The 20,095-nt window shown below is 46.3% G+C and overlaps 1 protein-coding gene across 6 annotated transcripts in view; it reads right to left on the minus strand.

Moving 5' to 3' along the window:
* The window catches only part of GALNS (galactosamine (N-acetyl)-6-sulfatase), a 63,123-nt gene that overhangs the window by 13,486 nt on the left and 29,542 nt on the right, over positions 1–20,095 (minus strand). For all 6 annotated transcript variants that reach the window (XR_008914994.1, XM_001376889.4, XM_056810879.1 and 3 more), the window contains 3 exons: positions 19,669–19,805; positions 17,979–18,081; positions 7,513–7,634 (listed from right to left, as the gene is read on the minus strand). Coding sequence is in view for 5 of the 6 variants with exons in the window: in XM_001376889.4 (XP_001376926.1) it covers positions 7,513–7,634; positions 17,979–18,081; positions 19,669–19,805 (362 nt within the window). In the remaining variant the exon portion in view is untranslated. The remainder of the gene's footprint in view (positions 1–7,512; positions 7,635–17,978; positions 18,082–19,668; positions 19,806–20,095) is intronic.

A 20,095-nucleotide genomic window follows, 5' to 3' on the forward strand; every position in this document is an offset into this window, starting at 1 on the left:
CAAAAGGAAATGTTCAATGTTTGCAAGATCAGGAGGCAGATCAGGATTAGAGACAACAGATTTGGAAACTGGGAAGCAATCTCAGAAAAAAAAAAAGAGAATAAAAAGAGAGCATAGAAGTTTGGGGTGTGCTCACAGGAGCAGCGGAAAGAATGGAGAGAAGCTAGTAAAGGAGGTACAAAGGTCTATAAAACTCTCCTCTGGAACAGATCTTCAGTACAATTCATTAAAAAAAATCCTTTAAAAGTGGATTCCGAACCAAGAAATGGATTGATTTTGGGCCTAAAAAGAATTGCTAGCATGATACTGATTCCTATATTGACCAGCTAATGGGCAATGGCTTGAATCCTCTGGTTCAAATCCTCAATTAAAAACAAAACAGAACAGAATACCACCCAACCTGAAGTTCAGCAATGGGCAAGCGGCTTTCAGTAAGTTCTATAAATATCACATCTATTAGGCAGTATTCCAAGGGAAGAAGAGTGGAGAGATGGGCACGGGGTTATTGGCAGAGAAAGGGGAGGGAATTTTTGGACTGAAATGCACTTAGGTCAGCTACCACGCCAATCTTCTGCTGTCAGGTATTACTTAGACTACAAAATAAATGGGTATGGTGATGGGAGCTGTCAGATACTGGCTGTCATGTACCACAGTTATGAGGAGGTATTAGAGAAAAGCTGATTTGTCTTGAGTTTCTGAGATTGTTCCTTTTCCCTTAAAATACTTAATTAAAAAAAAAAAGAGGCCTCAATCAACCCTTTTCATTCTTTAAGAAGCACAAGAGTAATATAAGAGCTCTTGAAATTTTTAAGTTTTTTGGTAAATTCTGATAATTCTTTGAACCCTCCATGACACATAGCCAATTGATCTGAACATATATGATCATAATGCATGTTCAAATTCATGCCAATATGAATCACAAGATCAAGGGGTTTCAGAATTGGAAAAGAATTTAGAGACCATTTTGTTTTATCCCTCATTCTACAGGTGGGGAAACTAAGGCTGATAGCACTGAAGTGCCCTGCTCGAGATCACAGAGGAAATGGCAGAGCTGGGATCTGAATCTATTTCATCACAAGCCATTACTTCATCCCAGTTAAATTGCCAGCTTTACACCTTTTCCTGGCTATCCAAAGTCCCTTCAAACTCAACATTTCCAAAAGGGAACCCATTCCCTCCTGATCTCTGTCACCTTTCCCGACTTGCTCTCCTTCCCAAACCCCTGACTTTGGGGATTCCTAGAGGGAGCATGGTGTGAATGGATCTTGGTGGGCTTGGGGGTCCAGGAAGACCCAGGCTCCATCTCTGCTTCAGACATTTGTTGGCTGTGTGACCCCTGGGCCAGCCATCTTCCTCAGGGCCTTTCAATCTGATCGCAATTCCTTTGGATGGTCAGATGCAAACTCCCTTATCTTTTTTCTTCAAGGATGATCAATTTATTAGTGGTATAGCAACCGCCAATAAATGAGGTTCAAGCCTCTTCTGTAGCCAAGATCTACTCCTTATCTTTTGAACCAAGTTTCAAAGTCTACATCTGCTAAGTTTCTGCTGACTGAGAGAGAGACCCTCAAGCACTCATCTCCTCCTAGGCAGCACATAAACTCAATCTGAGCTCAGGTTAGCAACTCTGTCTTCTTGCCCAGATACTACTTTGATAACCTATCAATCAAGTGTCTCCTTTACCCAGGGAGGTGTGTGTGTGTATGTGTGTGTGATTCCAGAGCCCCACTGGATCAGAAACAGATATAAATTTACTTTATACCAACAAGAAGGGAAACAGACAATTTTCATGTAGGGAGGAAGACTTTTTTTTTAAATTATTTATACACCACTGCTTACCTAATCAGTTATCAAATCTTACTGATTTTTCTTCTGAAATGGCTCTTATAGCCTAACCCTTCCTCTCCATTTCCACTGTTAGAACCCCCCATTCATGGCCATTATCACCTCCTATTGAAATGCCTCAACAGTCCCCAAAATGGTTCTTTCCATGCCAATGTGTATCCGACATGCCTTTGCTAGATTAAGTAGCCCTTTCAAATCATTCCTTTATGCAAAAGCAGGCATCAACGGCTTCTTGGTTAGACTATAAGCTTCTCACAGCAAGGATGGTTTCCTTTTGGCCTATACATAGCACCTAGTGCATTACAAGGAACACGTGAGCCATTCGTAAATGCTTAGTAACTCACTGCAAAGCTTCCTGTGGCTCTTGACTCAAGTCCCACCTGAATCAAGCCTTCCTCGAGTGCTTCAGAGCTCATTCATTTTCCGTCCTCTTCTTAGCCTTTGGCCTAGCATGCTGACATGACCCAGCCTTCCTTACTTGGCTCTTCTCTCGCTTACATCAGGCTTTTATGCAGCTGGTTTTTAGCCTACCTGGTTTCCCAGGACTCCTTCATTGTGCCGTTTCCCCCCTTTTGACCCTTAAGATGGTTTCCTTCATGAACGGTCCTCCCTTCTGGAGAATACAATAAATTTAGGGTCAGAAGAAGCCTCGATGGTCATTGAGCTCCTCTCTTTGCCTTGAAAGGGATCCTTATTATCCGCCATATTGAGCCTTTGCTCAAAGACCTTCAATGATGGGGCGATGCAGCCATTCCCAAGAGAGTGCGATTTGTTCAACACATGTTTACCGGGCGCCTATGCTGAGCGAGTCCCTGCCCGCAGAGATTCCTTTAGCCTTTGCATTCACTGGATTGGGCAATGAGTGTACTGTTCTCTCCAAATGACCCCGCGTTCCCCGAAGCCACCACAACTCAGGCCCCCATCTCTTCCAGGCCAGCGTATTCCCCAAATCGGCTCCTTGCGCACAGACGCAGGAGCGGGGAGCGGGCTTTCCTATTGTGCTGATCCTGACAAGATAATGATTACATTTCATCCACGCGGTTGGAATGGTCCATCAAAGACCGGCCGGTCACTCGAATCTGACATATCTTGACAACAGTTCCACGACTCGCCTTAAACACTTAATCGCAACATATTACACGCTCTAAACACAAACCAAACAGCAGATGTAAACAATCCAGCATAACTCCTTTCTACCCACAATTCAGTAGAGCAGTTCAACCCAGGAGCCCTACTCTGCTGGTCAACCACGTGCCCACTGTCCAACAGGCTAGAGGGGGAGCCAGGCTGGCTGGGGAGGGAACCGGCCGGCTTTTATTCAGACTAGAGTTAGACGTCTTCAGTGTAATGTAATGTGATGATACGATATGGTAGAATATAGTCTAATATACCATCATACACACTAACAATGTAACGTTTGTAGAGACTATGATGCCTACATTAGTATATGTAATGCAGAGAAAGGGAAAAGAGGCTAATTAGTCCCAAATTACTTTTATTTGACTTCAGGGGGAAATGAGAGACTTTGAAGGCTGAGCAGAGAAAGCCTCTGTAACTAAAGTGAACACTCACAGGAAGCCTCTGGCTTCTTGGCCTTTCAAAGGGTCAGCGTGCTCGGCAGAGCTGGCTTTAAAAATAGTGATATATTTTCAGATCCTGAAGGTGTCTGAACCTCCATGACTAAAGATTTTCAACTGCCGCTCCCCCAGGGAAAGTTGGAATTCTGTATTCGATCACAATAGCTGGCTGAAGGAGTCACGAATAGCAATGAAAAGGAGAGAAGCAGAGAAAAAAGGGTGAACAGGTGTTGCTGAGAGGAGTTATCGAAAAAAAAATCCCCCTGTGTACACAAAATTATTCCGGGCACTGCATAGTGGAACGGAGTGGACCAAGTCCAGGGTCATTACATTAATTGACACTTTTAACCTCTAGGTAGTCCCCGGAGAGCCAATCAGGCCTGGCTTGGAAGCACTCAGCCCCAGTCCCAGGTGTGGCCCAAGCTTATTTCATTTAATGTAATTGGGCCTTGGCAATCTGCTCGGCTCTCCTCGGCCTCCAAACAACTCAATGTGGAGCCCGCTGCGTCATTAACACCGCCATCCCCGGCCCACGGTGACATTCCTGTTGGGGGAGGTTAACGAGGAGGGGAAGGGCGGTGGGGGAGGGAGATGCGGCCTTTAACAGGCTCTGTCCTCGTCCCTCCATCTCATTCTAATCCCCCGGACCTCATCGCCATGTGTCCTTAGCGCCCAGGTCTCCGGTGCAGGCTTCTTCCTAATTGTGAGTCCTTCAAAGGGAAATTAAGATGCTTCATTGCTTCCCATTTTTCTTTACACTTACTTCTAATGGTCATGGGCACCGAGCGCCCTGGCAAAATGGAGCAGGGTTTGTGGGATGGAAACAAAGCAGCAAGAGCCGGTGGGGGAAACGCCGGGACGCCCCTGAGAACGAGGCATTCCCAGGCTGGCTGAACAGTCAGAGCCGAGAGCTACCAAGGAGGCAAAGGGGCCCTCAAAGTGGGCTCAGGGAGCCTGTCACATAGGGCCCCCCAGCCCAGATCAGTGCCCAGCAGGGATAGCAGGAAGCCCGAAGGCGGATGCTCAAAGTCCCTCCATCATCACTGCCAGGTCATCACTGCTCTGACTGGAGGGGCAGGCCCAGGGCTACCCCCTCCTCTTCTTCCTCTTCCTTTCCCCCTCTCTTCCTCTTCCTTTCCCTTCTTCTTCTCCCTTCTTTTTTTCCTCCTCCTCTTCTTCTTGCTTCTCCTCTTCTTCCACCTCCTTCTCCCCTCCCACCCCCCAACCCTGGTTCCTTTGACTCTAGGTGCCCTACCAGCCAGCCTGAGCCCGGATGAGAGGGGGCTTTTGTTCCTGCCCCCCAGGGGTAGTCTGACTCAGGAGCATGAAGCTCTGGTTGAAAGGGCATTACCAAGGGCAGCTCTCTCCCCTAAAGCACAAACAACCTGCAAGGCCTCAGAGTAACGAAGAAGAAGAAGAAGGCTTGAGTAAAATAGAATTCCTTGTTGCCCAGACATTCCCCAGGTAAAAGGTGGCAGGGTTTCCCTGGGGAGCATGGGAAATGCTCAGGACCTCAGCGATGCTCTACGGGGCCCAGGTGCCTCAAACTCCTGTAGGGATGGACCGGTGTGCTCACAATGGTTCTCTGTGGACACATGGCAGACTGTTATACTCCCATCATGGGTCTATCTCAGGGGAGACCTGGTGTCCCCTCTGTGCCAGAAGGTAACTAAAACAAGGCACAGTCAAAAGCATTCTTGGGAAGGGGCAGCTAAGATGGCTCTGTGGATAGAGGGCCACACCTGGAGTTGGGAAGGACCTAGGTTCAAATCCAGCCTCAGACATTTCCTAGCTATGGGTCCCTGGGCAACTTAGTTCACTCTCTCTGTTTCCTTATCTTTTAAATGAGCTGGAGCAGGAAATGGCAAAACACTCCAGTATCTTTGCCAAGAAAACCCCAAACAAGGTCATGAAGAGTGGCCACAACTAAACAAGAAGAAGAGTTAGGCAAGGGAAGCTAGGGAACACAGTGGATGGAGCACCAGGCTTGGAATTGGGAAGATCTAGGTTCAACTATGGATTCAGATGCTTTGTAGCCTTTGGCCTTCAGAGGGTAGGAGGAAGGGAGGGAGGGAGGAAGGCAGGCAGGCTCTTGGGATCAGAGTGATCTTCAAGGATCTAAGAAGGGTCACAAGTAAACGATGCCCTGAGGCTGCCAATCCGTACAGACCTCCCAGGAATGATGCACACTGTTCTGTGGCACCATGCAAGCCACAGAAAGCTGCCTCTGGATCTCCAGTTGGTGCTGTAATTGATGACAACTCTTGATCTGCCTTACGTAGGATGTTTTTTATTGAGCCACACCTGGCTGGAGCTTGTTACTGGATTCTGGTGCCCTTCAGAAGATTTTTCTTTTGTCCAGATCGTTGGAGATTTCTCTGCCTCGATTTCCCTGTCAGGGATGGGGGAATGGATTTGGACCTTGCAGATCCAGTGAATGGTCTGTGTTATGCCTCACCAGCCGCCAGAGATTCAGACTTGAACAATAACCGAGTTATCATCTCTGCTGCCAGACAAAGTCATTGTCCTGGTCTCTTGGAGCTCTCTTCTCTGTTGCAGGGGCCCCGCTGGGCTGACCTCAGAGGGAATCAGTCTAGACTGCTCAGGGCCCTGGTCTCTGACGTCCTATGTGTGCTTGGCTTCCTCTAACGGCAGGTTTTGGTTCTCTGACGAAAGCCTCTAGCGTGCGCTCCTAGCCGAGGGCTCTTGGTGTTACTTAAATTCCAGGCAGGCCTGGAAAGCAGGTTTTCTGATGCCAGGCCCAAGGCTCTTCTACTAGGTCCTGCTCCCAAAGGGAGAGGAAGAGACCAGCCTGAGAGCACGCTCCTGTGCTGAGTTCTGGGGCAGCTAGGTGGCGCCATAACGCCTGGAGTCAGGAAGAGGAGCGCTTAAACCTGGCCTCAGAAACAGCCAGTGGTGGGAGCCTGCTAAGTTACCCTCGACTGCCTCAGTCTCCTCATCTGTAAAATGAGCTGTCAAGGGAAATGACAACCACTCCAGTATCTGCCAGGAAAACCCCACACAGGGTTATAAAGAACCAGGCATGACTGAAAATGACGGAACAACAATCCTTAATTCATCTCACTCTTTCTTCCCACTCCTGGTGTCTCAAGGAAGCCTGGGCTCAGCTCCCACCTCAGATCCAGGCGGGTCACTTTACCTTCAGTATCATCATCTATAAAATGGTGCCGATAGTACTTACAGCGCTCACCTCCCAGGGCCGTGGTGATGAAAGCCTTTGGTAACCCTTTAAAATACTCTATTAATGTGAGCTAGTATTAAAAACCATATTAAGGGGGCAGCTGGGTAGCTCCGTGGATTGAGAGCCAGGCCTGGAGATGGGAGGTCCTGGGTTCTAGTGTGGCCTCAGACACTTCCCAGCTGGGTGACCCTGGGCAAGTCACTTAACCCACCATGGCCTAGCCCTTAATGCTCTTCTGCCTTGGAACCAATAACCAGTATTGATTCCAAGACGGAAGGTAAGAGGTTAAAAAAAAAAATGTTAAAAGCAGTAACGAGAGAAGAGCCTATCTATTGGGGCAGGTTATTCTGGAAGGATTTGATGGACAAAAGACAGGGAGTTTCCTATCCTAATGGGAGAAAATAATCACAGACAAGATTCCTTAATGTAAAAATGTTCCTTAATGCAAAGCATTGTGAAGATAGGATTAACTCTCCGGCATTCTGATTCTTGTATATAAAAATTGTAAATATAAAACATTTATACAGTGCTTTAAGATGGCAAAACACTGTATAGCCATTATGTGATTTAATCTCAAAATAATAACCATGTGAATATGGATATCATTCCCATTTTACAGATGAAGAAACTAGGGATAAGAGAGGTTTTAAGTAACTTCACAGGGTCACAGAGTCATTTATGTCAGAAACAGGCCTGAAACTCGAGTCTTCCTGATGCTAAGTCCAAGAGACTAGCCCTCACTCCCCTGACAAGAGAGCAGCCCTAATAAATGAATGTCACTCAATCAAGTCTTTGCAACCTTGTCTGGAAGCAGCGGAAATGGGTTAGAAGCAAGACAATATGTCAAAGGGTGGAAAATGATGGCAAATTTTTAAAAAATGTGCTTACCTGATTGGGAATCTCTCTCCTGGGTCTCTTCCCAGGTGGAAAAGCAGGGGCAAATTTGTATGTTCTTCTTGGCTATGGGTTGTCACGCCAGAGACATTTTGCCCAGGGCAGAAATCAATGCCCTAAAAGAGAGACAACAGGTTGAAAGAGGCTCTGATTTGAAGGAGACTGGTTACTTTGAAGTGTGCCATTACTCAGGAAAAGACAAAAGATGCAGCAAAGTCCCAGGCTCCTCTGTTTTTCTCCACCCTGGTTAAAAGAGAAAAAAGAAGAGGCCTTCTAGCCAACCAAGGCTGAGACCTTCTCTATGTATCCCCCACAACCCAGAGAGAGCTGGGGAGAGGCAATTGGTATTGTTCTTCCATAATGGAACGGATCATTATTGATGTCAGAAATGAAGACTGTCCCAGCATAACTTGGCACAACCTTGGATGAATTACAACTTGGAAATGTTTTGTTCTCTATTAGTCAAGGTTCCCTTTTTCTGTCCTCACTTGTTTTCTGAGATGCCCACAGAGAGTAGATTCTAATGAGTGAGAGAGAGAGAGAGTGTGTGTGTGTGTGTGTGTGTGTGAGAGAGAGAGAGAGAGAGAGAGAGAGAGAGAGAGAGAGAGAGAGAGAGAGAGAGAGAGAGAGAGGAGAGAAAGAGAATGGTCAGAGTGAGAAGGACAGAAAGGGGAGAGAGAGAAGAGAGAAAGAGAAGAGGAGGGGGAGAGAGAGAGGAGAGAAGAGAGAAAGAGGGAGGGGAGGGGATAGAGGGGGAGAGGGAGAGGGAGAGGGAGAGATGGGGAGAGAGAGGTTAGGTTTCAGCTGGGAATCAAGTCATATTCTATGTATGAGGAGTATCTAAAGGAGACAGAGAAGACAGAGAGGTCTTCAAAGACTTCAGAAATGGTAAGAAAAAAGAATTGAGCTGCTTGGAGAATGAGTAAGTTATTAGCAGAACTGGGATGAGAAACCTGGCAAGCATGGTTTGAGACTTCAATGGGAGCCTGGAAATGTGAATAAAAGAGATGCAATGTAAAGTGACATATAGCCAGTGTTTTTCCTATTTCCAAACTAGATATGTGCTTTAAAATGGTAACTCCTTGGAATTCTGCCTTGGTGTGAATTAAAGTATATAAGCTGGTCCTCCTGTTAGGGATTTGAAATGCTAGACAAGGGTCAGCTAAGTGGCATGGTGGACAGAAGGGAGGTGCTGGGTTAAAATCTGGCCTCAGAGAGATTCTTCCTAGCTGGGTGACCCTGGGCAAATCACTGAACCTCCATCACCTAGCCTTTATTGCTCTTCTGCTATGGAATCAACACAAAGTATTGATTCTAAGGTGGGAGGTAAGGGTCAAAATAAATAAATAAGTAGTCGAGCTGGAGTAGAAAAGAGATTGAATCACATTTGTTCTGAGTCTCATGTAGCTCTAGCCCCCATCTTCTCATCTAGAAGGGCATATAAGGCTTCTTGATGCCTTTCCGGGAGCCATCTCCCATAAGCTCAATATTTGTTTCCCAGTCCTTTTCAAAGTTTATGAGAATGATGCTTATTCTGGAAAAGGGAAAAAAAGCACTCCCCCCTAAAATCCAAGTCTGCTAATACCTTGGAAGGGAAATGATCATGGAAAAGAGGTTCTCCAGGCTTATCAGGAGCTGGTAACTCAAAGGGCTTTTGAAGTCGTCTTTCTTTTAACAATTTCAGCTAACATAGTGCACTATTTATTGTAGTCTGTTAGCCCAAGAGGGAATGAACTGCTAACCTGCCATGTGCTGAGTGGTAATACTTAAATGGGGGGTTCGGGGTGATGGAGGTGAAGCGGCTATAGCACACCCTCCTAAAGCAAAGCCCACCACCAAAAGGCTTTCTGTGGTTGTTAGTGGGATGTGATTGGCAAACAATTTTCTAAAATATCCTGCGTGTTTTTAAATGGACAGCTGGTCAGTGGAGCAGTTAATATTCTGCTTTTCAATAAAGCAAGAAGGTGAAAAGCCCATGAAATCCCATTTATCTGCACTGAGTTATAGATTCCTGAATCAGTGGCTGGAAAAATCAGGGGGCCGGCTTGATAGGTTGAACAGGGGGGCCAATAATGGATTTTAAATGGATACAAAAATGAATGACCTTTTCACCTTTTGGGAGCTGGAGCTCTGGAGACCAAATAAAGATTGAATAGTAGGAGAAATATCAGAATTGCATGTAAAAGGAGAGCTGAGCAGTTAACAGAGAGATATCAAAGCCAAGGCTTTATGTACAAATTATAATTTGGATGCAAATCAAATAAGCTATTTAATTAAGATGCCTGCTAATTGGTACAGGATTTCTCTCTCACAAATACCCTAGTTTGAGGGAAGACCTCGTCCTCTTGGGCATTAGTGTCTGATGTGCTTCTATTTACAGTCTTCGCCTCCCCCACTCTCACTCTCTTCACTTGTCATGTAATGAAAGTCATACAAGCAGTTCCAGATAATTTCTCCGGGTTTATCCGTGTTCTGGTGGTTAAGAAGCAGGGAGGAAAAAGGGGTGAGACCTCGGGGAAGTCAGAAACTCAGAAAGATGGTGAGGGACCATCTAAAGATGGCAGCCTTCTAGGCAATGTCAGTTGGGAGAAGGCTGGGAGGGCCTTGGAATCTTCTTTTAAGTACTCTACAGGGGCATTTGGACCAAACATCCTAATTTACTGGTGAATGAGGAAAATATTGATAACTAAAATTTTGGGCAGAATGGGAATATCCAATAAGGAGAGGCGGCAGGATGTAGAGAGAGAGAGAGTGCTGGATTCTGAGTCAGGGAGGCTAGGGTTCAAATATCAGCCTTGTCACTGACTGTGTTCCTCTAAGAAAATAGCTTCCCCCCTCCCCCATGTAAAGTGAAGGGAGTTAGTCTAGCTGATTTCTAAGGTCCCCAAACTATGAACTTCAGGTATAAAGTATCAAGGGAATCAGGAGAGACAGATCATTTCTGGTGTGGGATGGAGGGAAAGGGGGCAGCATCTGAAAGACATCTGAGTGGCCCAGCAGGGAGAGAGCTGGCCCCAGGGTCATGGAGAAATGCTGGGAATTTTGCTTCACAGGCCTAATAACTGGGTGACCCTGGGCAAGACCTTTGCTCTCTCTGAGCCTGTTTCCTCCTCTGCAAAACTGAGCTGTGAGGACATTGCTCTTTACAGGCCTGTTGTCAGGCTCAGATGGGTTGATGTATGTACAGGAATGACAGATTTTAATGTGCAGAAAATGTAAATTATTGTCCCTAAGAATGAAAAAAGCTTTGAAGGCCAACTGGGATGGCACTAGGCAGAAGTTGTGGAGTGAGGAGGGAGAGGCTATTTGAGGGCGGAGGGATCTCATGGAAAGGTGAGGATGCGCTAAGCTGGTCCGGGGAGCTCGCCATGCTGTAAACAGGTGTTTGGACAGACTTGGAACACTGGCTTTGGCAAAGGGAAAACAAATGTGCCAGTGGATTGAGAGCCAGAAAGAGCCCTCCAATCTGGTCCGATCCCCTCATGTTCCCAATGAGGAGTGATGGGAGCAGCTCAAGGCTGCTCAGGTCAAGGGACAGGAAGTGTCTAGGGCTGTGGCCCAGATGGGCCTGGAGCCTGGCACACTGTGGTCCCTGAATAAATGCATGTCAAAGGATGTGGACCTGTTCAAGGAGCCCTGCCTATCCTCGAAGGATTTGTTTCTTCAGTCCCTCCCTTTTTGACAAAAAAATAAAAACCAAGAAACCGAACCACTCTGGGCAGAGTGAAGGAGCCCCTCCTACCAGCATGCCCATTCAGACATGAGACCCCACAGTGTCCTGGGCCCCGCATGCCAGAGAAACATGCTAGGACTAAGAAAGGGAGTCCAAGCACCTGGGCCTTCCTCCTAGTATTGGAGGGGATGTCCCTTGGAGCCTGCCTGCCCCCCCCCCTGTCCTTTGGGGGATTTTGAGGCCTCTGGAGCAGGGACGGTTGCCAGAAAGGGCCGAAGTTAGCCCCAGCAGCTCCCCAGCCCCACTGAACAAAAATCGCTTCTAATGTGTTAACTGTCTGGAAGGGACTGGAAAAAGGGGTGAAGTGAAAAGTCTCTATCGGCTCTCAAGCAGAAGGGATCGATGGCTGCCTGGCAGGCTCAGAGGACCACAATCAAATGTCATTATTTGTGAGGCTCTACTTGACTTCCCGGCTCCCTCCTCTCCCCCATCCCCACCTGGAGTTTATCGATCCTGGATGTGGAGGAGAAGGGCAATCAAAACAGCCCGAGCAGGAAGAGCCCCTCTGGCATTCTGCAGGAGAACAATGGTGTCTTCAGAAGGGCAGAGGGCCAGAGCGACATGGAGGAGAGATGAAGAGCCTTTTTAAGGAGGCACAAAGTGGAGAGCTGGAAATCTTGAGGACGAGGCCCAACAAGACATTCCAAAGGAGGAGGCTCAGGTCCCACTTTCGGGAGAAGGAAGCCCTCTGACCAACAGTATAAATCAGACGGCACTAGAAAACAAACTCCAAATTATTTGGTAGCCTTGGAAACTTGGTAGAGCAGAGAGTCAATGAGGCAAATACTTATTAAACACCTACATTGTACTAGGGTACCAAGTGACACAGTGGATGGAGAGTCAGACCTAGAGATGGGAAGTCCTGGGTTCAAATGTGGCTCAGACACTTCCTGGCTGTGTGACCCTGGGCAAGTCACAAGGCTTCCATTTGTCTTAGTTCCTCATCTGTAAAATGGAGGCATTCTGGAGAAGGAAGGAAATGGCAAATCATTCTGATATCTCTACCAAGAAAGCTTCCAGTTGGACGGGAGTGAACAACCACAAATGTGCTTCTTCATCTTTTGAGGCTTCCTTCAAAGCTAGCTCAGGTGCCTCCTGGTCCACATCAATCAGCCAATAAGCATCCATTCCCACAAAGCCTTGGAAGTGCTCCTTTATTTTTTATTTTTATTTTTTAAAACCCTTACCTTCAGTCTAGGCAGAAGAGCAGTAAGGGCTAGACAATGGAGGTTAAGTGACTTGTCTAATGTCACACAGCTAAGCAGTATCTGAGGCCAAATTTGAACCCAGGATTCTCATCTCTGGGTCTGGCCCTCAGTCCACTGAGCCAGTTGCCTCTCTATTTCTTTCTCCTTTACTTTCTTAGTAACAACTCCAGTGGTAAGGAATAGGCAAATTGCATTAAGTGGCTTGCCCAGGGTCACATGGCGAGGAAGTGTCTGAGGCCACATTTGAACCCGGGTCCTCCTGATTCCGGGCCTAGCGTTTTCTCCACTGTGCTACCTCACTGTTACTTCTGAACCAGGTAGACAGGGTCCAAAGGAGGGGAAGAAATTAGAGATACCTTCAGTCAATCATTTGTCAACTTCCAGGTTAAAAAAAAAAGAGGAAAACCCTCTATTTCCATCCTCATTTTCTGCTTCTCCCCTTTGTTCCTCCTGCTTTCTCCAGGGTATTTCCCTGCTATTCTGATCTCCATCCCCCCACCCCCCATTCCATCTCCAGCTATTTCTGTCTTCTTACCTGATCTTCCTAAAGGTCTTGGAAAATGCTTCACAGGCATCCTTTCTATCATTATCTCATCAGTGGCAAGGCAAGCCCAAGTACAAAAGGATAAAAACCTATGTAATTAAGCCAGTGGCTCAGGTTTCTTTCTGGCTAACTGGTTCCCTAGCTAGAGATAGAGTCAAAATGTGGATTTTGTCTACTTAAAAAAAAAGTTTCCAGGTCATGGCTCTGATGTCCCATGAAAGTAGGCACTGAGCATTGCTCGGGATGAAATTGGTCACTCTGGCTAGAATAACTCAAACCCCATCAATAATATAAATAACAAACCCACCAGTAACAAGGATGGCAGTCAGTAGCAATTAAGTCTGGTGAAAGGGGTAAAAAGGAGGAAAATGAGAGGGAGGTGAGAAAATGAGCAGAATGGTAAACTATCCAGGGTTCCAAAATCTTTTACATGTAAGAGCTGTAATTAATGTCTGGGAGACATGAGAAGAATTGGAACAAATTTCAGCTCCTGCCTCCTCTACATGTTGTTAATGGCTATTTTGTCCACTAATGTGTTCCAATTTTACCCACATCAACCACATGTGATACAAACTGCAGGAAATCAAATGAATTTTTAATCATTTCTCTGATGTACAGTATAATTGCTGACTTTTATCAGCCAGTAGTTAAACAAAGACTTGGAAGGAAATAAATATTCCTTAATTGCACAACTGCCACTGTTCACAGTAGGGGAATCTTTGAAATGAATAACTGGCCCCCATTATTGTAGTTCTGTACAGATTCAGATGGGTACGGACAGGTTTATGCTGATTTCTGTCTTCTGAGGGATGGTTAGATAGAAAAATATTCTTTCATTGTTTTTTTCACACTATGTGGAGAAATAAAAAGCATTTCTGAAACAGCCATGCCCTCTGCCATGTAAATGTAAACAAGCACGTGTCCATTTCTGTCCAATTTTATTCTGGTGGGAAGAAAGAAGGGAACAAAACAAATTCCCTCCATTCTTTGTTTGCTCAAGACACCAGGTTAACTTGTATGGCTGCCGTTGAATACATTAATTTGTCCTTGAAGAACACAAATTCAAATCATAATCTGTTTCTGTGTCACTGGTACAGAAACAGCCGGGATCCTTTGTCCTACACCAGCTACCCATTAAACCTCAAATTGAGTCTGGGGTCACCACCCTAAACTACCACTACTCTCTGGTACATTTCTTCCCTTTTCCCAACCTATTCATGACCCAACCATGGAAGTTACGTGTTTGTTTTCATATTCCCAGATGCTTTTGGCATTTTAAATAAATCTATTTTGCCCCGAGGGTTTACCAGTTCTAATAAAAAAATATAACATAGTTGTAATAATTATGGACACAATGACCTTGCAGCACCAATTACCGTGCTATAGAAATTATTCAAAGCGGTCCCCTAATGTGCCAGCTCCATTTCTGAGAGTCTAATCATCTCGGTGTACTCAGGGTTCAACCTTAATGGTTAGGGTGTCTGCAAATTAGTCACCAAATATACAGCAAGAAACATCTAGACAGAAGGCATGAGCAGGATGCAGTGTAGGACCCAAGACTCGGGGAAACATGTGGAAATAGAAACAGAAACAATGTTTTTGATGAAGAACTCCCAAATCTCAGAAATGTTCAGACCTGAGACAGACAAAAGAATATCATACTCTTCTAAATAAAGGAGTCAAGACAAAATGCTCTAGGGAAATCTGGGGTGGGATGGGCAATTTTTTAGCTTGGGGGACCAGAGTAGATTTCCTGGACCAAATAGTACCTGAGCTGGGCTCAGGGTAGGAAGAAGAGATTTGAGTGCATTTCAAGAAATGGTATGAGCAGAAGGGGGCTGGCAGGCGGAGGCTGGAGGATACTTTGTCTATGATACAGAATCATCAAGGGGAATAATGGGAGATGAATCTGGATAAATAGGCAGGAACCAGGCTGTGGAGGCCTAAAATGTTATGTTAAAACTGTGTACTTTGTCCCATGAGATAGGCTCTGTTCAGTTTTTCAGTTGTGTCCAATTCTATGACTCCATATAGGGGTTTCTTGACAAAAAGACTGTTTTTTTGCTATTTTCTTCTTCAGTGGATGAAAGAGAGAGGTTAAGTGACTTGCCCAGGGTCCTACTCTGGTGAGTGTCTGCAGGCCCATTGCTCTGACCACAGAGCCATCTAGCTGTGCTAGATGGGGACTAGGGAACTGCTAACCATGTCTAAGGCCAGGTTAGAACAATCCATTACAAGGATTATTTTGATGCCCACCTTGCTGAGGACACACTGGAGGGAAGAAAGAGGCTAGGGAGGAGGTCAGAGGAGGCCCAAAAAAGGGAGAGCTCAACAAATCTTTATTCAATGCCTTCTGTGGGCAGAGGGATAGACAGAGAGGAAAATACTTGCTAGGGGTCACACAGAGTGGCACATGCCATCAGGAAGGCCCAGAACCACCTCCTGCCTTGGACTCAGGCTATATGACCAAATTACTTAACCTTGAGGCTCCTGGTCACACAGGGATGTCCTATGGCCACAGGTCACAGGGACTCTCACACCAGGAGATTCCTGTACTCTGCCCTTAGGGGAGGCAGCATAGGGTACAGCAACACCCACAGCCCCTGCCAAAGGGAGATGCCCAATGTTCATATGGCTCTTTAGAGCTGACCGAGTGCCTGACATGTCCTGGCAACCCTTGGAGGCTCTGTTGCCCCCATGCCAGGAGGGCAATTTTACTTTCTCTTCTGTCTTAGTATCAAAACCAAGGTAGAAGAGCACTAAGGCCTAGACAATGGGGATTAAGTGACTTGCCCAGGGTCATAGAACTGAGAAATGTCTAAGGCTGTATTTGAACCCAGGTCCTCCCATCTCCAGGCCTGGCTCTCTATCCACTGAGTCACCTAGCTGCCCTAAACCTACCTTCTCTTATTTCTCTTTTTCTTTATTATACACTTAAACATCAAACACAACATATTTCTCTAAGAAAGACCAGGGTGTAAAGCTGATACCATGATGCCACCTTCTCAAAGGCTATATCTGCAGGGCATAGACCATCAAAGGTACTAAAGGAAGTGAGCCAGGCTTTGGGTCAGCGCCCTTCAGGGACCTGTGTGTCACAACTGAAATACTGAGAGGCAGCATATAGTAAATTTAAGTTAGTTTATTAATTGGCCAATCAAGAAAATCTCAACTAGTCAGTAGAACCTCTCCATAATCTAAATGGATATCAAGGAACATGACCAGGGCAAAAGAGTGAAGAAAAGGGACCTGGGCCAAACCAGAGCAGCTGGCCAACAGAGCTGGGCAAAGGCCCAAGCAGGCAGAAAAGAGTCTGGGAACCTGGCAGGCACACCAGAATACATACTCCTCGTGACACCATCCCTCAGGCCCCTTCTGGACATCCCAAGACATTTCTGATTGGCAGAGTCTCTGAGGAGGTGGGCTCAGAGATCTCAGCCTCTTTCTCATTACTTTTTCACAGGAAGTGATGGGTCTTAAAGACATTCATGAGCCCTTTTTCTCCCTGCCACATGATTGGATCACTGTTGTCCAAAATGGTAGCTAGAGTCTACAGACCTCAACACCCAAGAAGAGCCCATGTTTACAGATAAACAAGTCTTGGGTCTCTACCCTGCCTCCAACAAAAGCTGGTTCATAGAGATGGCTGGGAGTAAATTCCTTTAACTTGGAATCTGGCTGACCTTCTATACCTGAGGTTTAAGCTTCATGTGAAAATTATTACAGTTTAGTATTCATTTTTCACATGTGCTATCTCTTGTTTTGGGGCAGCCTTGCCAAAGACATGTACTTAGTTACTGAGGGGCTGTGACTTTCATCAATAGAGAAAATATCCCCAACCAATCTAACAATGAAACCTAAGGTGCCAAACCAACTCACTGCCAGGCAGATGTTACACATGGTCCTATTCTCATTTTAAAGATGGTGGGGCAGGAGCAGAGCCTTGGTGGTGGTGGTGTGTTCTAGGGAACTCTCTGGCACTCTGGGAGGAAGATGAACCATGGAAGGAGGATAAAAGATGGCCAGTCTAGGAGCAGAAGAACTGGGAAAGAGCAAAGTCACAGCAAGGAAGAAAGGGAAAAGAATCTCAAAGAAGGGAGTAAGCCAATAGTTGGACACTACAGAAATATCAGGTAAGAATTTTAACAAGGTTGGATTTAGCAATTAGGCAGTCACAGTCATTTTCTCCCCTTCTGCCCCATCACCACTTCAGAAGTTTAGCAGAAAAGATAACACAATGCCATGACCAAGGAAAGGTATCTCTTGGAACAGGGGAGATGTGAGCATATCTGTAGGCAGTGGGGAGAGAAGTGGAGGATGAAAGAGGGGGATTCTCTTTGGCTCAAGGTCTTGGCATATGGGACAAGGTCAAAAACTAGCCTTGGCAGGGAGAGAGGTCGCACCTCATCCTGCACTAGAACAAGGAAGATGGTGAAGAGGAGAAAGGAGATGTCTCAGGGATCAGGGAAGGGACAGAAGGGCAATCTCAGGAGACTGAGGCCTAGAGCTTCTGGAAACTGCTCAAATGGAGCTCTCTGATGTGGAATCAAAGGAGTTTCTTGCACTCTTCATGCTGGGTAGAAGAATCATGTGGATGACACACAGGGATGAGGAGATGGAAAAAATGAAGAGTCAGAAGACCCCTGTCATGTCTGAGGCAGCATGGACCATGGCAAGTGCAAGTGTCTCTGAGGGGGATGGTCTAGTCAATACAAGGCCTGACACTTACCTTCTTGGGTCTCATTTTCCTCATCTGTAAAATGAGTGGGTTGGCCAAGATGGCCTCTGGGGTCCTCCCCAGCTCCAGATCCATGATACTGTGATCCACTCTCTGTACATCAGACCTTCGGGGGGGGGGGGGTGGCACAGACAACCATGAATGAAGCCAGAGAGCCCTCTGGTGCTCTGTCACAGGGTGAAGCCTTCCCCCAGGAATTTTCCATTAAACCAAGGGTTGGAGAGGGGAGGTGGCTACCTGACTGAACTCCTCCCAAGAGTTACTCCAAGTCCAGTAATGAGCCTTGTATTGTCCCACTCGGACTGCCATCATCTCGTTACCTCGGTAGTAGAAGATCGGCCTGTGGCAGAGGGAAACAGAAAGGATAAAACAATACAGTCACAGGACAAATGCAATCATGTTTACATGAGACTTTGGAAGACCCTGTGATGAGGAAGGCCCATACTTTAATGGAAGCTAACTCCTGATTCAAAGGCAGTAGAGTCAGGCCGCCCACTACAAGTCTGTTCTGGGAGGCTTTATTTATTTATTTTTTATAAACCCATGCCATCTGTCTTAGAATCAGTACTGTGTATTAGTTCTAAGGCAGAAGAGTGGTAAGGGCTAGGCAATTGGGGTTAAGTGACTTGGCCAGTCACACAGCCAGGAAGTGTCAGAAGCCAAATTTGAATCCAGGACCTCCCATCTCTGGGCCTGGCTCTCAATCCACTGAATCACCTAGCTGCCCCCTAAAAAGTTTTCAATGAACATTTTAAACACATGTTCATTGAGGCAGGAATCATATTGGGTAAGAGGGAACATTATCCAGTGAAGCCAAAAGTGACCACTAGCTTCAGTGTCATCCTGGGGCTCGTGGTAGGGGTTCTTTGGTAACAGAACTCAGGGAGTTAAACAGGGAATACTGTCTCCCAAGGGTGAGGAGTCTAGAGGAAGGCTGGGAAAAGATGGAGAGGCCAAATAGAGAAGTCTCCTGTGGGTGTAGCAATACCAGATGGGGGAACTGAGGAATGGGGGATGCTGAGGAATCTCTGTGCCCCTCTCCATTAAACAAGGAATTGTTTTTTAACAGGATTTAAAAACCTGCAAATCCTTTCTAGCCCACACACCTAATGAAGGCACTTCCATTTCCCTAGCTAAGAACTGACTAGCTGCCTTATATCATCCATAGCTTTCAAATTCACGGTCCTCCAAAAGCTGCCTAGGCACTGATTCTCAGTTTAAGTAATTCCTGGTGGGCAAATGAACAGTCTCATAGGTTCTAGGGAAAAAAGTTGGGCTTTGGGAAAATACAAATTTAGACAAAAACTCAAAATATAATATTAGGAGGCAGTGTTCAATTCATTTTTGTGAAGACTGCCTTTAGAAATCTGTAATCACAAGGCTGCTTTAATTCTGGGCTTTCCCTTCATCTCTCAAACTGACAGCTAAGGGAGTCTGAATAACTAAGGGGTGGAGATGAAGGTGGGGGTGTCTGTCCAGACCAAACAGCCAAAGCAATAATCCAACTTTGGCTCCATAACTCTGATACCAACTTAACCATTTTGGGTACCAGAAAGAGACCAAGTCCAGGAGGACTTGAGGTACTTTCTTCCCTCTCCATCGCTGTTTCAAGATTTCCCTGGTTAAACTCTACTCTTACACACTCCACCAAGTTTGCACACAACCCCTGATGCCGCAACAGCCCAGGGACTCATTACTGCCAATATGTTTTGTGCCTGAAAATCCCAGTGCTCTCATCGTACAAGCCACCCCCCTCTCCTCTCACCCTCATTCATCTGCCCGGCGGAAGAACAATTCCCCATTTCTAAAGTCACAATCGCCAGATGGGATTTTAAAGCCTCAGTTCTGTACCACTTCCAGAGCCTGGGCGGGGAGGGTGGGGGGAGAGGGGCCTCTGGAGCGCTTTGCCTTTCTGTCTGTAACTAACCTGTCAATCACCTTGCCCTGCACAATGGCTGGGAGAAGGTCAATGCCATCAATCTCTCGGTCGCTGGGAGGCTTCAGGCCCGCTAGGGACAGGCCGGTGGTGAAGAGATCCATCACATTCCCCAGCTGGTGACTCACCTGAAATCGACCAGGAAACAGTGGGATTAGCCCAAGGATGTCCTGCTCTGATTCCGGAAGGATGGATGGATGGACAGACAGCGGTGGGAAGGCCATTTGCACGTGTGCATGCACACACATACATATATATACATACACACACACACACACAAACACATGCACACGCACTTGCATTCCTCTCCACCATTTCTAAGGAGGTCCGTTTCAAAGATGGCTATAGCACTTGGCAAAAGGCACTTGGGTGGCCAACACTATCCTAGGGACCAGAACACAGCACGTGCCCCACCATC

Source organism: Monodelphis domestica, chromosome 1, assembly GCF_027887165.1.
Source record: "Monodelphis domestica isolate mMonDom1 chromosome 1, mMonDom1.pri, whole genome shotgun sequence".
Lineage (NCBI taxonomy): Eukaryota > Metazoa > Chordata > Mammalia > Didelphimorphia > Didelphidae > Monodelphis > Monodelphis domestica.